Source organism: Vipera berus (assembly GCF_964194415.1).
Source record: "Vipera berus genome assembly, chromosome: 9".
NCBI classification, from domain to species: domain Eukaryota; kingdom Metazoa; phylum Chordata; class Lepidosauria; order Squamata; family Viperidae; genus Vipera; species Vipera berus.
In genome coordinates, this window is record NC_138212.1 from 19,674,540 (window position 1) to 19,696,347 (window position 21,808).

The 21,808-nt window shown below is 43.5% G+C and overlaps 1 protein-coding gene across 5 annotated transcripts in view; it reads left to right on the forward strand.

The window, feature by feature from the left end:
- NFYC (nuclear transcription factor Y subunit gamma) overlaps positions 1-21,808 on the forward strand; it is a 57,896-nt gene that overhangs the window by 27,628 nt on the left and 8,460 nt on the right. For 3 of the 5 annotated variants that reach the window (XR_014027399.1, XM_081335207.1, XM_081335208.1), the window contains exons 3-8: positions 1,399-1,470; positions 4,613-4,726; positions 8,570-8,665; positions 15,658-15,831; positions 18,444-18,602; positions 20,596-20,703. Coding sequence is in view for 4 of the 5 variants with exons in the window: in XM_081335207.1 (XP_081191333.1) it covers positions 1,399-1,470; positions 4,613-4,726; positions 8,570-8,665; positions 15,658-15,831; positions 18,444-18,602; positions 20,596-20,703 (723 nt within the window). In the remaining variant the exon portion in view is untranslated. Of the gene's footprint in view, positions 1-1,398; positions 1,471-2,193; positions 2,743-2,814; positions 2,831-4,612; positions 4,727-8,569; positions 8,666-15,657; positions 15,832-18,443; positions 18,603-20,595; positions 20,704-21,808 lie in introns of those variants that run through there. The other 2 variants (XM_081335209.1, XM_081335210.1) reach the window with 2 other exon arrangements.

Here is a 21,808-nt window from a genome sequence, read left to right on the forward strand (position 1 = left end):
CATCTCAGATTTCAGAGCCCAAGCAGAGTCCTCCACTCAGGTGGTTCTGCCACACTTATTCCAGCAGACGGTAGCCTTTATGGCCTTTTTTTTCTCCAAGTGAATTGGAAGCTTTGGGAAGTACACACTCTTGAGTACAAAATCTTGTTGCTTTCAAGAACAAGGAAATGCAAATATCTCTAGCTGATATTATTATTAAAACAGCCCTTTTAATTTCTAGGACTGGATCAAGGCTCTAGATAGTTGTTGTTTTTTTTTTAAAGCCTAGCTCATAGCTTGAGTTTTCTATGTCTCTTTAAAATGCCCAACACGCTAATACGACCTTCCCTACATATTAATTTTTACGGAAGCGGTCCTTGTTAAAAATGGAGTTGATAAGAACCAAGCTCTTCCTTTCCTTCTGTGGCACTCTTGTATATTTTCACCGCTAGATGTGAAGGAGAGGAGTGGCTACAAATACAAGGTGGGAAGACCGGCTTTTAATCCCCTCTTGCTTTTAATCTTGCTTTCAATCTTTCCTCCTGCCAAAAGAACAGGAAAAGTCAAACCTAAGCTGAGCTCAAAGTGGCAAAGATCCTTCCGATCCTGTCCTCACTTTAACTGAGGTTTCCACATTTTGAGTGTCCACGGAAAGAACGGGATAGCCACATGCCAATCACCTTGGTAATTATCAGCAAAAAAGCAGTTGCTTTTTCTGTGTGCCCAATATTTTCCCACAGACTTTTGGAATGGGTCTTCTTCTTCTTCTTCTTCTTCTTCTTCTTCTTCTTCTTCTTCTTCTTCTTCTTCTTCTTCTTCTTCTTCTTCTTCTTCTTCTAATGTTTAGGGGAAAGTGGGCAGAATGTTATTTGTTCAAGCACGATTGACTCTGTGGTATCAGACCTTGGGTTATGCTACATATTTTCATTCTGGGAAGAGAGAAAGATTGAACTTTTAATGGCACAGATCTGTCTGTGAGACATGAAGCTTCCTGAGCTTGTAGGTTATGGAGTTTACCTAATTTGGGAAAAGAATGACAGAGAATTGTCAAGAGAAGCTTGTTTAATTGGATGGTTGCCAACGTACATTTTAATAGATTTCAATGTAAAACAGACTTTGGGTTGAACATCCATGGAAACCATTACCCATTTATCTGGTTGTATATTTACCCAAGCATCTCTGGAGAGTTTGATTGTTTCGCAGCAAATCACGCCGTTCTTTACAGTCCTGAGGTCTCCTTGTAACAACAATGGATCACTAATGAAAAAGATTAGGAACAGCAACACATGAGACTTTGTCATATCTAGGGAAGGTTTGTGCAATGTCCTGCACCATAACAGTTGGATAGCTGTCTCATCCTTTACTGACCATGGGCTTGGGGGAATAATGTCAGGTTTCTCTTATGTTAACTCTCGGCAGAAAGACTTCAGAGTCCAGGAGCTCCCATTGGCACGCATTAAGAAGATCATGAAACTAGATGAAGATGTGAAGGTAAAATTTCTGGCATTTTTTTTTTTACAAAAATATAAAGCCCCTAAAATTTGTCCTAAGCCTATTTGACTTCCCATTGCATGCTTCCTTGGAGACTGTCTTTTTTTATTTTCAAATTAGAAACTAAACATAGACTTGACGTGGATTTGAATGGAAACCTAAGATGCAGCATAGGCTGCTGTGCTGATACTGGCAGGAGAGACATTGTGGCAAATGAGGGTGGGCAATGGCAGCTGCTGGGGGGGGGCAAGGGAGATAGGTTGGGGTACCCAAGTGAGGATGATATTTTGGTTTGAAGAGGGTGAGTTTCCATTTTAAAGTTGTTTGTCCATTTTTCACTTTTCCAGTTGGTGTTCCCCTTGTTTTCTGGAAAGGACTGAGTTGCTTTCTTTTTATCCCCCCCTCCCCCTCTCTCTCTCTCTCTCTCTCTCTCTCTCTCTCTCTCTCTCTCTCTCTCTCTCTCTCTCCCTCCCTCTCCCTCCCCCCCTCTCTCTCTCCCTCTCCCTCTTCCTCTCCCTCTCCCTTCCTCTCTCTCTCTCTCCCCCTCTCCCTCTCCCTCTCCCCCTCCCTCTCCCCCTCTCCCTCTCCCTCCCTCTCTCTCTGTCTCTCTCTCTCTCCCCCTCTCCCTCCCTCTCCCTCCCTCCCTCTCTCTCTCCCTCTCTCTCCCCCTCTCCCTCTCCCCCTCTCCCTCTCCCTCTCCCTTCCTCTCTCTCTCTCTCCATATATGTGTCAAAAGGAAAGCCCTGTTTTTGCAATATAGCTGAAAAGCAACGTGGTGTGCTAAGTGGATATGCTATTGTTACGTGCTATTAAAACTGTGGGCATTGTTTAAATCATAACTTTGTGGCACATCTGAGGAATTGCTCGATCGAGCAGAAGCGCCACTAGTCATTCCAAGTGCCAGTGCTGGTGAGATCCCCTAAGAAGTCTACAGTGAGGGCATTCTTGGGTCGGTGCCGTTTCCAGCAACTGACATTCCGTAGTAAACAAGTTTCCAATGGTAGCTTGCCTTTGATACTCATTTCTGAATATAAGTAAACTTCTTTTAAACCTTCCGGTGTCCGTCACACCTTGCAAAAGGCACGACGGCCTTATGTTTTCACCTGTAGCAGCAAACCTGGTCCCGTTTTCCTTTCTTCTCTTTGCTTTCTCTCCCTTTCTCTCTCCTCTCTCCCCCCCTCCCATTCTCAGTATCAAGATTAGGTTCCTCCAGGCTGACTGGAGTTCTCACAGGATGAGAATGGGGTCACTGAAACCGACACCCTTGCCAAGGTGAAAATCCTCATTGGTTGGAGCAGGGCGCTTTTCAAATTGTTCCAGTTGATAAAAAAACAGATTCACCTGACAGACACATTTGATAGTGGGTTGTGTTTTTTTTCTTTTTTCTTTCTTTTTTTTTTAAGACCTTGGTCTCTGCGCCCCTCTTCACTTTCTTTGCAGATGACCTATGGTTCATTGGGATAATTTCTCCTCTTTTATGTACACCTTGAATCTGGTTACATGGACCATTGTTCAGGCTTTCAGTAGAAGCTGCAGCTTCTACTTCCTCAACAGGCTAAAGCTGGAGAACTGTTTGCCCTCCTACTCCTTTTGAGAACTGGCCAGGTTTTGTATATAGACTTGGCTGTCTGGGAAGTAAGCTGTGTGTGAGATATTGTTCCATTTCTAAGGAATTACAAATTGAATCCGGATTGATTTCGAAGGCTGCACATGTTTTAATGTCTACCCTGCAGTGCAAAGCTAGAATTCTTCAAAGAGGTTCCTGAAAACAGGTTTCTTAAAATACCAGATGAGATTATTTTCACTTAAAGGATCAACGTTTAGTCCATTATTTCATTTAAAATATTTTGTTTAGAAGGTTTTATGACCGCTTAAAAATAATGGGCAACAGACCTTTTAATGAGAATACATAAAAACTCTTAGATGCTTGATACAACCTTTGAAGGAACTTTACTCACTAGAGAAAAATGCTTCTTCTGAAAAGCATCTCAGAAACAAAGTTCACCATGCTTTATAATGCCGAGTGATGGTATTATGTCATAAGTATATTTCAGTGATTAAAATTCCAGGATCAAGATGCTTTTATATGACGGCATTTATTTGTTCTTTGGACTGTACTTGGGATGTAGCCTGAGAACAACAGGAAGTTCACTGAGGCCAGCAATGCAATCAAAATTAAAAGAGACATTTCCTGTGTGAGAGAGGAAGCTGGGCTAGTCTTTGCCCAAGGCTTGGAACATGCCATGCTTGTTCTTATTCGGAAACTCTAGAGAATATTTCTAGCTTGGATTGTAGATTTAGGCAGAGCTTTGTCCTCCGAGCTTGCTGCTTGGCTCCTGGACGTTTCATTACCAAACGAGGTAACAAGTCACGAGACTAATCGACCACCTAGGATGGATCTGCAACCTTGACAACTTTAGGACTTGTGGACTTCAGCTCCCAGAATTCTGGCTGAGGAATTCTGGGAGCTGAAGTCCACAAGTCTTAAAGTTGTCAAGGTGGCAGACTTCTGACCTAGGACCTAATATAAATGAAGAAGACACTTCATCCCAAACCCCGCTGAAGATGTTATCCAGTTTGGTAATGAAATGTCCAGGAGCCAAGGACAAACCTCTGCCTTGTACTTACTTATTTTGCTGTATGCTTGTTCCTGAATGGCAAGACATGGGCATTTGTCTCCTCTGTCATTTTCCTGGGCTTGAGCTGAGGCCCCAGAGGCGAAGCCCTTTCATATTTCTATCCTTGATATTTAAAAGCTTGAATTCTCTGGCTGGAAAACGGCATGTTTCAATCCTAACATATCTGGAAGGCAACTTTTGACAGGGTGGTAAAACCTGGGGAATTTCAGGTAAAAATTTCAATTAATCCCAAACAATCAGCAAGGAGCCTCAAACTAGCCTCTTAATTCTGTCTGTCTGACCTTTTTGCGTTGCTGTGAGGACCAAAGGGATAACTTCCATATGCATCATTCTGATCTTGTTGGAAGGTAAAAGTTTATTATTTATACGTTATTTTCCAAGATAAGTAAGTTGTAATAGCTCTCACTCATCCCAAAGAAAACTTTGTTTTTTTGGTGGGGGGGAGTAATTGTCTTGTTTTACTACAGTCAGTCAGTCTGTTAAATGCACCTTCATTTCTGTAGATGATCAGTGCAGAAGCTCCTGTTCTGTTCGCCAAGGCTGCTCAGATATTCATCACGGAGTTGACGCTACGAGCCTGGATACACACAGAAGACAACAAACGCAGGACTTTGCAGGTAAAGGCCTGCTTATCATCCTGAAATTATGCTGTCGTCTTTACTTTTTGCCTGCTCCTGCTTTCAGGGGTGGGAGCCTAGATCAAAGCAAGAATAGATTGAAGCAAGACTTTTACTAGTCAGTCTTGGTATGCAAATGCTTGAAGATAGCATCTCCCCTGCAAAGCCAGTTGACAGTAAAAAGCATCAAGCAGGAACTTAACTCTTCCTCCAGTTTCTATTTCTAGGTCTCTGCAGTCACAATATCCAGCATCCCATTGGGGGCGGGGGGGGGGCGGGGAAGGATGGAGCAGTGGTGACCAGCTATGTCCTTTTTGAGCATTGGCTTCAGTATTCATTTAAAGGCATATTTGAAACAAACACTGAATTGCTGTAGAACAGGCGTGGGTGACATTTTTTGTACCAGAAGGAGTATTCTATTCCCCCCCCCCTCTCCCTCCCTCTCACTCTTTGTAGCACATCTCAGAAAGTTGCAAGAGATGTGGCAGTGATGCTTCTGGAGGAGGGGGCGGGGGTATAGGGGGTTTCGGCTGTGTGTGTTTTATCAAATTTCCTGTGAATTATTAGCAAACAGGTTTATTAGAGATTGCAGAAGTTTTAATATTTTTATTTATTTTTTTTTTATGCCACCCATCTTAGTTTTGAATCTTGTGAGGTGTAGTCCCAGCAAAGCTGGAGGGTACCAGATTGGGAAAGGCAGATAGACTAACAGACTGACTGGCAACGGGGGTTCCATCAGCATGACCTTTTCTGAACAAGTTGAGGGGAAAATTCTGGAAGCAATCCAGCACGCTGCCTTCTGATTTTTATACACTTTTAATTTTGCTGCATTATATCCGGATTCACTTGCTCACTTCCTGAATATATCTCTTCCCGTTTTTTTCTCCTCACCACCTGGGCTTCCCAAACATGTTCACCACTTAGTCTGTGCTTCTTTTGGCTTATCTAACTGATAGCTGAGCACTGAAGCTGCCCAGTTACTATTTACTCCTCTGTCCCAAAAACGTCTAGCACTTTGCAAGTCAGCAAACCATTACAGGCGGAGAGGAAAAAGCCTACATTCGAGTATGTCACCGTTCCAGCACCCTTGTGAACTATTTTAGCTCAGCAAATCTTGCAAGCCAGCAAGTTGACAATCCCCCCTTTTTTCCTCTTAACTAGCATACTCAAATTTGCTTCTCTTGAGCTAGATTGTGAAACATATTGCAGGATGGGTGGTGTGTCAGAGGTCCAATGCAGTGTTTTTCAACTTGGCAACTTTTAAGCTGTGTGAATTTCAATTCCCAGAATTCCCCAGCATGCTAAATTCTGGGAGTTGAACTTCACACAGCTTAAAAGTTGCCCAGTTTAAGGAATACCGGTTTGTTTCATGCCATAAACCTAGGATGACCTTGCTTTCCCTTCCCTCTGAAGTGGGTAGGGGAAAAAGCCCTTTGTTGCTGATACTGTGTGGTAACCATGGGCATCACCAGCGGGCGTTTCAAATGTCCCTTGTTCCCATCTTTTGCCTTTTCCAAGAGGTCTTTGCAACTTTGCAACAAGCGTTGGTACCTTGGAATAAAACAAAGGTGGGCTATCTTAGCCCCTCCCCCTTTTTGTGGCACAGTAGCCCTGTTTGCTGAAGACTGACAGCACAGTTGATCACACTTGAAATCAAAAATGCACAGAAATTGTTTTAACCGGCTAGAACAGGGGTAGGCAACCTCGGCTCTTTTATGACTCATGGACTTCAATTCCCAGAATTCCTGAGCCAGCTTGGCTGGCTCAGGAATTCTGGGAGTTGAAGTCCATGAGTCATAAAAGAGCCGAGGTTGCCTACCCCTGGGCTAGAAGATGAATTAATTACAGTTGAGAACAAAAAGTTACAGTGCTTGAAGTAGTCCATGCCATCTTGCAAAATATTAGCTGGCCACCCCTAACATTGCCTATTCCTTGTATAAAGGGAAAAATGAAAACTCAGATTCTTGAGCTCCGTGTTTCATACAGGGGGGGAAAAAGAAGTATTCATAACTTTAATTAAAAGTAGATGGGAAAAATGGCAATTTTTCATAGTGGGTGCTTTACAGCATTCATTCATTTTGGAATTATTAGTGGCGTTATTGCTAAGCCCTTAGAAATTTTTAACTGCTTAATAAGTGTCATGCAGATGATAAAAGATAACAGTCTCTGCTCTAGATCCACAATCTGACAACCACAACACAGAGGCAGCAGGAAGAAGACGGCAGCATAAGAGCAGAAATGCCTTCTCTTGTGTAGAGTCAGCTTGTTTAATTTTGAAATAGTTGCTCTGACTAGATAAGGGCAAAGCCAACTCTCTGCAACCTGCAGTTGTTTCCTGTGGATCGTAGCAGATTGATCTCCCCTTTGCCATAGGAGATCCTTCACGCCTCCAGTCCTAGATCAAGTGCAGTGGTCCAGCATGCTCTAGAAAAGATACATGAGTTTTAAATTACCCAGAGTTACTTTGAGGTAAGGTAAAAAGGTAAGGGTTCCCCCGCACATGCGTGCTAGTCGTTTCCGACTCTAGGGGCCGGTGCTCGGTAGGCAGCCTATAAATTTTACAAACAAACAAATAAATTATGTGATACAAGAAGCCCTCAGCTTACAATTCTAATGGACCCTGCCCATCACCGTTGTAAGTTACGATGAGCATAAAGAAGGTAATCCACTTGAACCCACCCAGTTGTTAAGAGAATGGTTGTTAAGCGAACTGATTTTTCTCTAATGGCCGATTTTGCCGAAAACTGCAGGTAAATGTCAGTTTTCAGCAAAAACATTGTCAAAAGCAGTCATGGAACTCTGCAAGCAGCTGTAAATGTGGGCTCATTTTCAAGTGCCCGAAATGCAGTCACATGATCGGGGAGGGCAGCCCCTCAGAATTGTGCTTTAAGTACCTCTTGGGGAGGTCTGCCTCTTGGGGAGGCTGCATTAACAGAGGGATAGAATCAAGATCACGTGAAGTGTTAATACCACTTTATAACACTTTGGTAAGGCCACCCTTGGAATACTGCATCCAGTTTTGGTCACCACGATGTAAAAAAGATGTTGAGACTCTAGAAAGAGTACAGAGAAGAGCAACAAAGATGATTAGGGGACTGGAGGCTAAAACATATAAGGAATGGCTGCTGGAATTGGGTATGTCTAGTTTAATGAAGAGAAGGGTGAGGGGTGACATGATAGCCGTGTTCCAATATCTCAGGGGCTGCCCCAAAGAAGAGGGAGTCAAACTATTCTCCAAAGCACCTGAAGGCAGGACAAGAAACAACGGATGGAGACTAACCAAAGAGAGAAGCAACCTAGAACTAAGGAGAAACTTCCTGACAGTGAGAACAATTAATCAGTGGGACAACCCGCCTCCAGAAGCTGTGAATGCTCCAACACTGGAAGTTTTTAAGAAGAGACTGGACAGCCATTTGTCTGAAATGGTATAGGGTTTCCTGCCTGAGCAGGGGGTTGGACTAGATTACTTCCAAGATCCCTTCCAACTTTTTACTACTACTACTATTTCAGTCGCTAAGCAACCGGTTGCAAGTTGAGGACTACTTTTACTGAATACAACTGACAGCGTTTCATAACTTTGGGAGTAACTACAAAGCATTTGTATTGATTGATCTTGCAGAGCAGTAAATAAAAAAAAACATCAGGGAACTGGGAAGTTTCAAAATAGTCTTCCTGTACGAGTTTTAGTGTATCTTCAGGTTGTTAAGATTTTATGTCATCATCTCCATCACCTATTGTTCTCTCTTCCTTTCCTGTTCAGCTGATTAAGGCCAGTGTCAACAGCGTTCATGCAGCTAGAGTTACAGAAAGCAAATGTTACTTGTGCTTCCTTTTTTGTTACAGAGAAATGATATTGCTATGGCCATCACGAAGTTTGATCAATTTGATTTTCTCATTGACATCGTTCCAAGGGATGAACTTAAACCTCCAAAGCGGCAGGTGAGGGTGAAAGAGAATCTGTGCGTGTGTGTTCTCTTTATATGTTTGCAACCTGGACCTGATTAATCCAGAAGGAACGTGCTCTGTTTGCCCTTGATGATGATGATGTAGCATTGCGCAAATCTGATTAACTATAACTTTGTGATGTTATCGTGGTCAGTGGAAATTAATGAGAGGAAGAAAAAGCTTTTTTCCTTGATTTAAGACTTGTGCAAACAGATCAGCACAGTTCAAAATGTAATTTTATCCATGGAAAAGAATGTGGGGACTGTTCTATGCAGTCGGAAAGTTCTTTCTTCTCCCAAGATGTGTAGATATTTTGTGTCAACCAAGCTAAAAGCTCAGGTTCCATCTTATTTCTGTACCATATTATGGGACATTAGGTGGATTTATATCTTATTCCCCATAAAAAGCTCCCTAGAGCAACTCATAGATCCAATAAATGCAAGAAAATTGGTGTCTTAGATTTGCAATCTAAAAAGACAGCATACAAGAGGTAAAAGATGCAGACCCCAATGGAAGATTCTTGCAATGAAATGAATATTGATGGTCATAGACCATGGTCTTTTGGCCAACCGAAATGGAAGCAGTTCAAACAAAGGAAGCACTCCAAAATTCGGGTCTGTCAGCTGAACATAGGTGTGAACCTGCTGCTGCTGCTGCTTCTTCAGTTATCCTTCTTCTGGAAGCCACTGAACCTGACTCCTCTAAAGGTATAAGGATGGCCTTCTGTTCCTTCTCCATAGCTCTGCAATCGGTTAGACTAGATTAGGGTTCAGCTGCAGCAAACTAGTGAAGTGGGCTTGTGTGTATACTCTGGTTCCCCATGGGGGCTTGCGAGGCTCATTGTGCCTGCCGCAAGTGGTGGCAGCGGCGCAATGCACCCCGTGGCATGCAGCCGCAGAAGAACTTGGGCAGCGGCGCAACAGATGTCAGGGCGTAGCAGGCCTGGCTGCAGCGGTCCTAAAGTAAGCGGGTAAGACATCCCCCGAAAATAAGACCTGGTGCATCTTTTGGAGGCAAAAAAATAATAATATATAAGACCGGGTCTTATTCTCAAGGAAACACGGTTGCATCAGTCAATCAGGATTGCCCAGATTTGTATGCAGGATCCAGTTGGACTTCAGCTTGTTGAATCCAGTTTGAACTTCAGCTGACCGGAATGCCTGCCAAACTTTACATTCTATCTGGTGAATGGAGCAGCGTATTCCTCCAGCTCTGGCAATCCTCCTCTTTTCAGATGTGATGTACATAACAAACATGGTTCTGTTTAGTTGGCTAGTTGAATTTAATGTAGTTTATTCTGCAGAATCCTTCATCATCATCATCATCATCATCATCATCATTATTATTATTATTATTATTATTATTATTATTATTATTATTATTATTATTATTATTTTGGCTCTCTTCTCAGAAGTAATGTATTGCTGCTGTCGACTCGGATAATTGAATGTTTTAGGGGTTGTGTAAAGCAGCGTGAGGATGAATTTGAAAGGCAGTGTGTGTCCTCCCTGCCCTGGGCTCACCACTGGGTCCTTGATTGCTTCCTCGGCAGGGCTCCTGTTACCTAAGCAGTAGCCTGTGCATGATGTCACAGGTTTCTGCCTTGTGCATAGGAATGGGACACATTTTCCAATTGGTCGTTTGCGACTTCTGTATTTTGCCTGGTCAAAAAACCTTTCCCAGTTAACTGGACAAATACTAGCCAAGAGATTTAATAAAGGTAACTTAACCTATGCCTCCTTGAATTGAGAATTACGCTGCTGGTGAGCCACCGTCTTCCCTAGAACTTCAGGTCTTCCAGGACATTTCAGCCCACATGTCCAAATACCATGGTTTTCTTGCACCAAGGGACCCAACATGCTGGGGGAGTCTCATTGCGAATCTGTCTGGGCAGTTGTTGCCCCTGTAAACATCCTTGACTGGAAGCTGTGCAGGCTGAGAGAGGCTTTCAGTCGGATGTTTACAGCGGCAGGCTGCCACCATCCTCCTGAGACAGAGTGGGCCCTTGGCTGACACCCGGCTAGAGAAGGCTTCGGATTCGGAATCCATTCAGCCACTGCTTTCTGTTCAAACTAGCCTTAGAATACAGAAGAAAATCGGGCGATTAAAACCTCTGGAAATGTTCTCCTAACTGTAATGGTCATAGCCTTTAGTGCTCTTGTCATCTACTTCCAGAGACCTCAAGATAAGGTATGTGGTCTCTTTCCTTTGCCTCGGAGTGAAACATGCTTTCTTAGGGCAGTGGTGATCCCTTTGGAAGACCTCCAGAGTGGAGTTCAGCTGATAGCCAGGACTTCTGACTCACAAGAGCAACAAATAACACACACTTCTTCCTCCTATATTAGGTCACTGAAGTACAAAAATGCCTGGGAAAATTGGAGAACTAGGAGTGGGGTTGTGGTTATGGGAGGAGGAACCTGTGAGCTTAACTGTTGCACTCAAAACAAATTCTTCAACTGCGAAACGTACTCCAAAAATACCCAGTTCTGGAATCCTAATCATAGGTGTGGCTCTTCAGCCGTTGCTTTATATTCTGGGTCGTGATGTTCATACAGAAAAGCGGGTAGATCTTTTAAGCCTGACGTTTGCCCCTGTCCTTTATCTAAGGCATTCCATGGAGAAGCCTCACCCCCTGGGTTGGGGACGTTGACTTTTCAGGATTGCTGAGCCAGCAGTTTAGTGCCACTGAAATACAGTCCTATGTCTATACATCAGCTCCCACTTCTGACTTTCAGCGACTACGGAGAAGCCTTGTCCAAATGTTGTTCCCGCTGGTATAGGAAAGTATAAGGCTGCAATTTTTGTAAGGAGGATGTAAAAAGGGAACAGTGATTCTAGTATAGCGTTTGCTCTCCGTGGGTTTAAATCTCCCCTCCCCTTGGAAGCAAGGCAGACCTTTCCAGCTGCAGGATCAGAGAAGGGATATATGGCTTTGCAGAAGTATCTATATAACTAATGCATTGCCATGTCCCTCAAGAGGCCTCACTTTGGAAGTGGGGAACTTGCAGTCTTCCAGATGTTATTCAGCTGCTGTTCTCGCCCTCTCCAGCTTGGATGGCAGGGGAGCGGGGGGGGGGGGGAAATGGACGCTTCCCACTCCTGCTATATGGTGGGTTTTTGTTTTATACTGTTCCTTCCATAAAAATAGAATCGGGAGTCACGCTGATGTTCCAGAGCGCCCTGTCACGAAAAAGGCTGACTGCAAGCGCTCATTTCTGAATGTTGACAACAGTGCACGTCAAAAGCATTGCAATTCTTTTTCTGCCACAGCAGAATAACAGTGTTGTGCAGGTAACTTAGTTTAAGGTTTCTGTCTCCTCGGCAAGCTCAGCGGCATTCGAGTTTGCCGGTAATGTAGGATTCCTAAAGGATCCAGGGGTGCCACAAAGGGCGGCGGAGGGGGGAGCAAATTTCTTCAGCCCTGCACTAGTATGAACGTTCCCAGCAGCAGGGTGGATAGCAGTGCTCTGACGTCTGTTCCACTTTCTCTCCCTGGCAAATGCCAAGATAGGCTTGCTTTGGTTTCAGAGGAGCCTTGACTGCAAATATAGAACAAGCAAGGCGCTGTTTTGTATCTGTCCTCCTCCTCCTCCTCCTCTTGTCCCTTGAGGCCACATGTGGGAACGACTGCAGTGCTCCCCACCTTCAGGTTTCAAGGGTTACCGGTCTCCAGTTTTCACGAGCAGACTAAAGTCATTCTCTGTGGCTTTGAATAGCTGGCGTTCTTGGTTCACTTAATAAAAAAAAACCACCATGCATCATTAATGATACCACAAATACGAGTCCTTATGGAGCAGTATTAAATAAGGTATCCATGCTGAGTTAAGAAAGGGGAAAAGGTACAGAAGTATAAAATTTAAAAAAAGGAGTTAGACGTCCATTAAGTTTAGGTCTGCATACAGGCTGACCTGAGGCCTTGAATGAGAGGAACAGAAAGACATGTCCTTATTCCCAAGTCTTCCAGGAAGCTTTAGGTATTCATGTTTCTTTTTGTTTGTGGACATTTATATAACTCATGGAACTACCACAGACCGCTTTAAATTGGCCCATAGCAACATTTTTTAAGTTAATGTTTATGTTTTGTGACTATTTTGTGTTTTTTGAGATAATCCTTTGTAGCCCTTTGGAGAATGCAGCAATCGCAACTATAGCTACCTAAAGAGAGTAATGAAGAGTGTTGTATCTCTGTGATTGGTTGGATTGAAGAAACAGATTTAATGAAGACAACTTGGATGCCTGGATGTCTTGCTTTTTTTTCTTTTAATTGCACTGAGTTCTACAAATATGTTGGTTCATTATGGCTCTACCTTACCATGTTCTTGAGTCGTACATTGCAGAACTCTGGATGAAAATCACACTGCAATAAAATAGTTCTGTTTGGATTCCCATCTTGGAAAGCCCTGGGCTGCTTCTGCTACTTCTTGTTTTCAGCCCGTCATTCCTTAATAGGCACTCTGCTAGTCAAATTTTAGTTTGGAAACAAAGTAGAGCTGCTTAAAATTAAAATACGGAGCTTCCACGTACCATTTGACTCCTTATTGTACAAAAGCATATGCAGTATCCACGTTGGAAACTTGGGGAAGAAAAGTTAAAAACAGTTTCTCAGAGCTGTGACTTTTCAAGATGTTGAGAACAATCTTGCAGTATTCATCACCCCAGGAAATGCGGAGATGAAATATATAAAGAGCACTTGGATTGCTTGATATATTGAAGGCAGCAGTCCCCTCTCTCTCCCTGTAGTTTGGAGATTTTTTTTTAAAAAAAATAACCCCCTTCCAGCCATTATGTAAAGGATCTTTCTTGGTGCCCTCCAGGTGGTGTTGAACTTACATTTTCTGTATTGTGCTAGATGCAGTGATTTGTCCAATACAGCCATCCATAGTTGCATGCAGTGACCTCTAAAACCTTGAGCCTTCTACCGTAGTCTAGCTTAAGAGAGCCCTGATGGGGTTCCTGGTGGGTCTTTCTCATTGCAGTTGCCTCTCACGGCAAACAGAGCCTTAAACATCCCCTCCACCACCAATGTCTAAGGCTGTCCTGAAAAATGCAGGATGCCAATTATGTCAGCTTCCCTCTTTTCCAGCTCGCTGACCAAACAGGAATTTGCCCAGCACTCATGTCTTGTAGCGGCATGAATCTGGTTTTAGATAAAAAGGGAAGAGGGGCGACTGTCGCCAGCTTCCATTCTGCCTGGGCAACGGCTTCCAACTCTTCTGAAGTCAGCAAGGGATTTTCTTTCCCAGAAAAGGTTTTTCTCCCACCCTGTAGGTCCAGGGTCAGCTGCTTTGACGCAGGCCAGTGGCTTTGCACAAGAGGTCCTTATGTGTTATGGGTGGAATTCATTCTTGGCAGCAGCGTCCCTTGGCCGTGCCCACTGACATCGTTGCTGGCAAGTGGGCCAGACAACAGTTGGGTAGTGCTTTTGAAGCTGTGATTCATTCAAACCTAGCAGTCGTTCCAAGTGCCAAATGGTTTTAAAATCGTTAAAAGGGTTGTACTCGAGTTTAGGGACATGCTAATAAAAAAAATATGCCTGTCTTTTTGAAAAAAAGCCCCAAGATGAAAATAACCCGCTGGATTTGCTATTTAAAACCTTTGAAGATGAGACACTTTTCCTCCCCCCCCCCCCAACTCGATCTTGGCATCACCTTTGAAAAATGAGTCACTAAGACTGAATTCAGTCCCAGTCAAGGTGAGCATCCTCTGTACCCCCCCTCCTTTTTTTTTGCCTCAGACATTTTGCATAGGAGGTGTTGGAAGTTAAGCTGCCTGTAGCCCTCGTGTGTGTTTCACCAATTTAACCCTAACCGTGTAGCAGTGAGTGTAAACATCCTACACTCTCAGCTGTGACTTTGTGGTGGCTGGGAGAAGGTTGTTTACGCCTCCTGGCATGGACTGGTCCTCTCGGGAATTGTAACTCCTCATTGTGACTTGGGGAACGCAAAATGTGTCTCCAAGCTTGTCCTCTCAGCTCATCGTTTGGAGGGAGGCAGAGAACCAGGAAAGGTAGGTGGGGAGAGGCCTTGATGGGAGACTTTGGGCAGGCCCGTGCCTGGCATTCACTTAAGGCGAAAAGTGCTCCTGTTATACTGCAGTAGTCATTGTACTGAGGTGTTATTCTTACCTGTTCCTGTTTGCCGTGACTGCATTTTATTCTTTGCCTTCATAATTTGCCTCAAGGACCCCAAATACAGGGAGCTCTCGATTTATGACAATTGGGGCCAGAATTTCTGTTCCAAAGCAAGGCAGTTTAGAGCGTGGCCCCTTGATTTTGCAAACACTTTTTTTTGCCACAGTTGTTAAACGAATCGTGGCCATTAAGCAAATCAACTTCTCCCATTGACTGCTTGTCAGAAGCTGGCTGGGAAGGTCACAAATGATGATCATGTGTCCCTGGGATGCTACAACCATCATAAACAAATGCCGGTTGCCAAGTGCCCGGATTTTGATCATGTGACTGGGGGGGGGAATACTGCGACGGTTGTAAATGCAACGACTACTCTTAAGGCACTTTTTCTTTTTCAGTGCCATTGTCATTTGGAGCAGTCGCTAAATAAATGGTTGTAAGTTGAGTACCACCTGTAGTTTTAACTCTCACTTAAGTAAGCAAATGACATTTTTCATCGGCTCATTGGCCTCACCGTTAACAATACCTCTTTCCTTTCATTGGCCTGGAAAGCTTTTCCCCCAAAATAGCAGGCCTGTTCATTCTTGGATGCTGCTTGTCTTTCAAGAAAGAAATGGAGATTCAGCCACCAGACCTGAATGTTCTCTTAAGATGGGAGAAAGTAAAACAGGCAGAACAGAGCGGAACAGATGGTTGATGTGCAGTGTCAAAAAAAAAAAATACTAGTCAGAGGGGAAGCAGATCTTGACATTTGTGTACCTTTAATACTAATTTTCCCACGCCTGTTTGCATTTCTGCTGGAATCCACGTTTCAAGCTTAGTTTACTGTATCTGACCACCGTCTTCTCCGTTGGCCTAGGAGGAGGTACGCCAGGCTGTGACTCCGGCAGAACCCGTCCAGTACTACTTCACTCTAGCCCAGCAGCCAGCAGCTGTCCAAGTCCAGGGCCAGCAGACAAGCCAGCAGACAACCACATCCACCACCACAATCCAGCCTGGGCAGATTATCATCGCCCAGCCTCAGCAAGGGCAGGTTGGTACGCTGGCCTTTCATAGCTTGCACGCCGCATTTGGGGAGCAGGTGGAAAGTGGCATCGGGTGCCCTCTGATTTGTGAAGGAGACATGATAGGCTGAGATCAGGCAGCACGTTAATTTTAACAAAATTGCAGTATGCTACATTGGGGTATCTTGCTGCATTCAAATAAAAAACAAAACAAAATAAACAAGGGATTGTGGCTTAATATATAGACCAGGTTCTTCCAACATGCTGTGGTTGCATTCCTACAATGTGCTGAATTGCAAACTTACCCAGCCCTGTTTTAGGCTAGCCTTAGTGTGTCACAAAGGCCAACCTCACGACGTTGGTGGAGCAGAGGGCTAATGCCTCCCTAAGTAACACCAGCTGCCTGCAATTAGTGCAGGTTCGCGTCCCACCAGGCTCAAGGTTGACTCAGCCTTCCAGGGTGGATAGCCAGACCGGTATTTTGGTGTAATTGTGAGATCTATCCACCCTTGAAGCGATAGTTTACCCAAATCTGTTTGATTTGGGTAACATAATCTCATACAAGGATATTCTGAATGAGGAGGGGGAATTGAAACTTAGGAATGAACTAGAATTACAAGGTATAAAACTCGATTGGTGGGCCTACTTACAAATCCAATCGAGATTTAGGAAGGATAAAAATGAATGGGGGATATATACCTCTGAAACAGCATTGGACAAAATATTATTGGGACCGGACTCTAAACAAATAAGGAATTTTTATAAATTACTTTTGGGATATAAGCTGTTTGAAGAGCAAGTGAAAGACCCCATGTTGACCTGGGCTAACAATTTAGGACATAACATCGACCTAGATACTTGGCAAACAATTTGGGATAGGAATAAAAGGATAACACTGGCCTCATCGTATAAAGAAAATTTATTTAAAATGTTTTACCGATGGCATCTTCCCCCAGCCCGCTTAGCAAAAATGTACACAACAGCATCTCCCAAATGTTGGAAGTGTTCTGAAGAGATAGGCACATACTTCCACACGTGGTGGTCTTGCAGTAAAACACAAAAATTTTGGAGAATGATTTGGATTTGGCTGAAAGAAATATTGAAACAAGATCTGGAGTTTAGTCCAGAACTTTTCTTGTTGGGAATCACGAAAGAGAAATATCCTAAAGATGTGCTATACTTAACGATCCATATTATCACAGCAGCTAGAATATCATTTGCGCAAAAATGGAAAAAGAATGAGATCCCAGGACAAAAAGAGGTTATTAGGAAAATTTGGGATTGCGCTGAAATGGACAAATTAACTTTGGAATTAAAGAATAAAGATCAATCAGACTATTATAGAATTTGGAACAAATTGTATCTTTGGATGGATAAAAAGAAAGGTCTCTATTAGGTTTTACAGACTAGCTCACTGTTTTAAATATTGTGGTATTTCACCGATTTGTAATCTAAGTGTATTTAAGTGTATTTTTGATGTACATATATACATGTATATATATATATTTAAACATTGTAGACAAAAAGGTTTGTCAGCTCGCTGGTACTGTGTCCAATGTTTTTAAATAATAAATTTAATAAAAAAATAAAAAAAAAAAAAAAAAAAAAGGTTGACTCAGCCTTCCATCCTTCCCAGGTAGGTAAAATGAGGACCCAGATTGTTGGGGGCAATAAGCTGACTTTGTAAAAAATGCCGCTTGGGGGGGCCCGAAAGCCCTAATAAGCAGGCATATACATAGAATGAAGGCTATTGCTAAGCACATTGATTTGTGCTTCTTAGATTGTAAGCCGCCCTGAGTCTTCGGAGAAGGGCGGGATATAAATGGGATTAAAAAAAAACTGCAAAAGATCTTAAATCTCACGTCAACTCCTTAGACTTGCAGATGAAAGAACTACCCAATGAGGGTGGCGATGGGGATGGAAGGATGGTCAGGTTACTCACTGCCTTCCTAAGTGAGAAGCAAAGAAAGAAGATGGCCTTTGCTTCAGACCCATTCTCTGTCCCTGGTCATATTGGCTGGGGCTACATGATGTTCGAGTTCCAGCAACATCAGGCTGGCCGTGTGTTGTCCATGTTTCCTGTAGCTTAGTTATTGGAGCAGATCCTTAGGCTGTACCTATAGGAGTAATCATACTCTCTTCATTAATGTTGGCAGTCATTTTGGGATGGGCAATCCTGGCTGCCCCTGGTTTACAAGGTCAGACTGGAGCTTCCTTTTCATTTCATTCAAGTCCACCTTTGGCTGTGGAAGCTCCTTAGATGATGTTTGGCCACTATTATTGCTTGCCAAGGTTATTCTCAAGGGGAAAAATGGGAGCAGTGGCTAGGATGCCACCTTGAAACACCGGAGTAAGGACAGGATATAATTTGAATTTTTAAAAAAGGAAATGTGGGCTATCTTTTGCTTTCCAAGTATTAGCATCTGATTTTTATTTTTATTTTTTATAAATGGCCTTTCTGCTATCTTGGGCCTTTTCTGTCTAAAAGATTGCAACGCTGAACAGAGGGGGATCATTTCCACTTGCTTGCGGATTCTGAGAGTGGTTGACTGGTCCTGGTCATGTTGCAGGACACAAGTGCAGCTGACCAACGTATCCGAGATGTCCTCCATCTCCTCTCGTCTGCCTCTCTTTCTTTCAGACCACTCCTGTGACCATGCAGGTGGGCGAAGGGCAGCAGGTACAGATCGTTCAGGCCCAGCCACAGGGTCAAACCCAGCCGGCGCAGAGTGGGACCGCGCCAACTATGCAAGTCATGCAGCAAATCATCACCAACACGGGCGAAATCCAGCAAATACCGGTGAGGGTCAAAATTGTTTTAAAAGTTGCAGAAGCCCTGGGTTTGATTTGAGAAGGGAGTCATGGATAACTGCAGGGATGTCCCAAGGGAATGGGGAAAAAAATATGGCGTCCTCTCCTGCAGAAACCTCTGGATGACCAGCACTAGCTCTTTTTTGCTGGCTGGCTTGGGTTCAGGTCCAATTGCATGTGCCGGGTTTGCATCTCTTGACTGCCAAGTTCTAGAGCAGGGGTGTCTAGCCATGGGAACTTTAAGACTTGTGGACTTCAGTTCCCAGAATTCCCCAGCTCTTCAATTCTGAGAGTTGAAGTCCACAAGTCTTAAAGTTGCTAAGGTTGGACATCACCTTTCGAGAGAGAAAGCCCATTCTGAAAACCAGCTTCTTCAAATCTTTGCTAAAGCCACCCCTCCACTCCACACTCATCAACTCGGCTTCTTGGCCAGGGGTCGGCAACCTTGGCTCTTTTATGACTCGTGGACTTCAACTCCCAGAATTCCTGAGCCAGCATAGCTGGCTCAGGAATTCTGGGAGTTGAAGTCCACGAGTCATAAAAGAGCCAAGGTTGCCGACCCCTGTTCTTGGCTTTCTTCCTCCCCTTCCTTCATTCTCATCTTATCAAACAGTTTTGCACTGCAGTCTGAGTTAACATTTAAAAGCCACACAATCACCAGGGCCTCACAGATATTTGCAAAACATTCCATGCTTATTTTCATAATTGGGCCGGTTTTGAAGGTCTCTCTCCAAACTGACCCTTCCAGCTTTTCCACTCTTATCTTTAACAAGTGGTTTCCCAGACAGAGGTTCTATGGTGGTGTGCACCAGAGCAGTAAGTCTAAGCTCTTAATGTCTGCACTGTCCGTTTTAAGTTAGTTATTCTAGTTAAAGTCTAACCAGGGCCTCTCTCTGCTTGCAAACAGCTTTTCTCCCTACAGGCATAGTTCAGTGTCCTGCAGAAAGACAGCTGTAAAGAAGCTTTCGCTTGCAGAAAGTAGGTATTTGCAACAGGGGGGGGGGGCTGCCGTTTGCCTCCAGGGACTGGTTATTTGGGGAGGGGAAAAAATCCCACGTGTTAGAGAAATCAGTGGAGGGACAAGGTCCAAGGGCTGTAATTTCTGCTCGAGGAGATTTGGAGCATCAATGACAGATTGTCTAAAGATCTTCCCCACCTGTTTCTTGATTAAAAGATGCTGTCCTGAGCACAATATAATTGTGTTTCGTATAAATACAGCAGGGCGGGCAGGAGGTTAACTATCTCTAAATGTAGTGAGGTGGTTCTAAAACAGAGCCAAGTAAGCATATTTTTTTTGGGATGCTGCACTTTTTAAAACACAAAAGGAAGAACCCGAAAGATCAAGCAGTGACACCATAACGTCACCAGAGGGGGTAGATTGAGATTCCTGGCATCAAAATCATTGCCTTAAGCATACGCCAGATTTAATGCCTCGCATCTTCACTTTTTAAAATGCCATTGTTTCTTTTTCTTTTTCAAATGTCATTATGTCGCTGAAAATCAGTGATTAGACATCATATTTTGGTGGCACAATTCTGGGGGAGAAGGGAGGGGGGAAATGTCACATTGGGTTAGGGTTTGCATTAATCATTGAATTCTTTTTCACGTTTGAAAAAGAAGTATGGATATGTACACCACGGGAGTTCTTCATTCAAGTTTCCACTTCATTTCATCCCAAAGTCTTTACATTGTTGAAGTTGTGATTTGTGGTTTTGATGAACAAAAAAAAATACACGGAAGATCATAGAAATAAAAATGAAAGTTGTGACCCTAGAGCATAAAGTTAATTTAGATTTATACTTGCAGCTGCTGTAAAAGAAAACCAGAAGCGTTAAGATACCAGGAAGAAATGCTTTTTCTACCCCAAGCATATGCATTTATGGTTACGTCTTTGATCTTACTATGTCATCTGTCTGTATAATCTCTCCATGCTTCTCTGGTGACCATTTCTGTGTCCTCTTTCTCCCTTCTGCTTTTTCCAGGTCCAACTTAACGCCGGCCAGCTGCAGTATATCCGCTTAGCTCAGCCTGTGTCTGGAACCCAGGTGGTCCAAGGCCAGATCCAGACGCTTGCAGCCAACACGCAGCAGGTATCAGCTGACCTCCCAGGCTTCTTGTGAAGAGCTGTTAAAATACCCCTGACCTTTTGAGAAAGGAATTGATTTCTCCAGATATAACCACTGAAATCAGGAGTGGCGGGGAGGTTCTGATCTTGAATTTTGCTGACTATTCCCTCCCACCCCCAATCCCTGTGTGTGTGTGTTTTAAAGAAAGCCTCAGTTATTTGGAAAAGTTGTATTAGCCCCTCTCCTTTGCATATGGGATAGGACAAAAAATATGACTCGGAGCTATTGTCATAAATCTACCCAGACACATTTATGTTTGCTTAGCTGTGAAAAATATAAATCATTTTTTGTTTTGTTTTGTAAACACTGTTTCAGGGGTGTCTACGTGGAGTGTCAAAAAATGGGCGCAGCTACAATCTTGACTCTTTTTTTTTTTTGACATCCCTCTCCCACTTGGACGTCACTATTCTCAATAAATGCCTCACATATGTTAAAAATGAGATAATTCTGTAGTAGGCTAAAAGGCCTGGTATTTGGAAGTTGGAATCTGAAATCTCTTTCCTACTTCAAAACTGTATTCAGCTTTCAGCAAATTTAGTGAAACTCGGTTCCTTTCCCCCCCCCCTTCTCTCTCCCCCCCCCCCCCCCGGCTTTTGTTATCGGCCAGCTTTTCTGTTTGAGCCACCTGCCAGCCTTCACGTTGCCATTCTTTGTGTTCAGGCGCCGTATCTAATTTCCCCTGCTTTGCAAAACCTTTTTTAGTAACTGCTAAATGCATTCATTAAAAGCAGTACTTTTTGTTTAGACCCTGGCTAAGAGTAGCCTTCACCTCTTTCAGATCTGGATGCTTCATTGTCTGCAGCCTGGGATCCGCCTTGATTAGTATCAAATCAGATTGTTTTTCTCTGTCTGTCTTCCCTTTCCTCTTTGCCTTTCCCAACAAATACCTGCAATCTACTTTCTTAAGAATGATGGGCCTTCAGTTATATCTGTGTCCCTGTCACCCAGTTTCTACAGTCGTGGAACTTCAGACCTTGCTTATTGAAAGCCATTTATTTGGAAAAGTTCACAGCTATACCTGCAAATAGGCCTGTTGCTCAACGGGACTGTCTGAACGGTTTGTGCATTG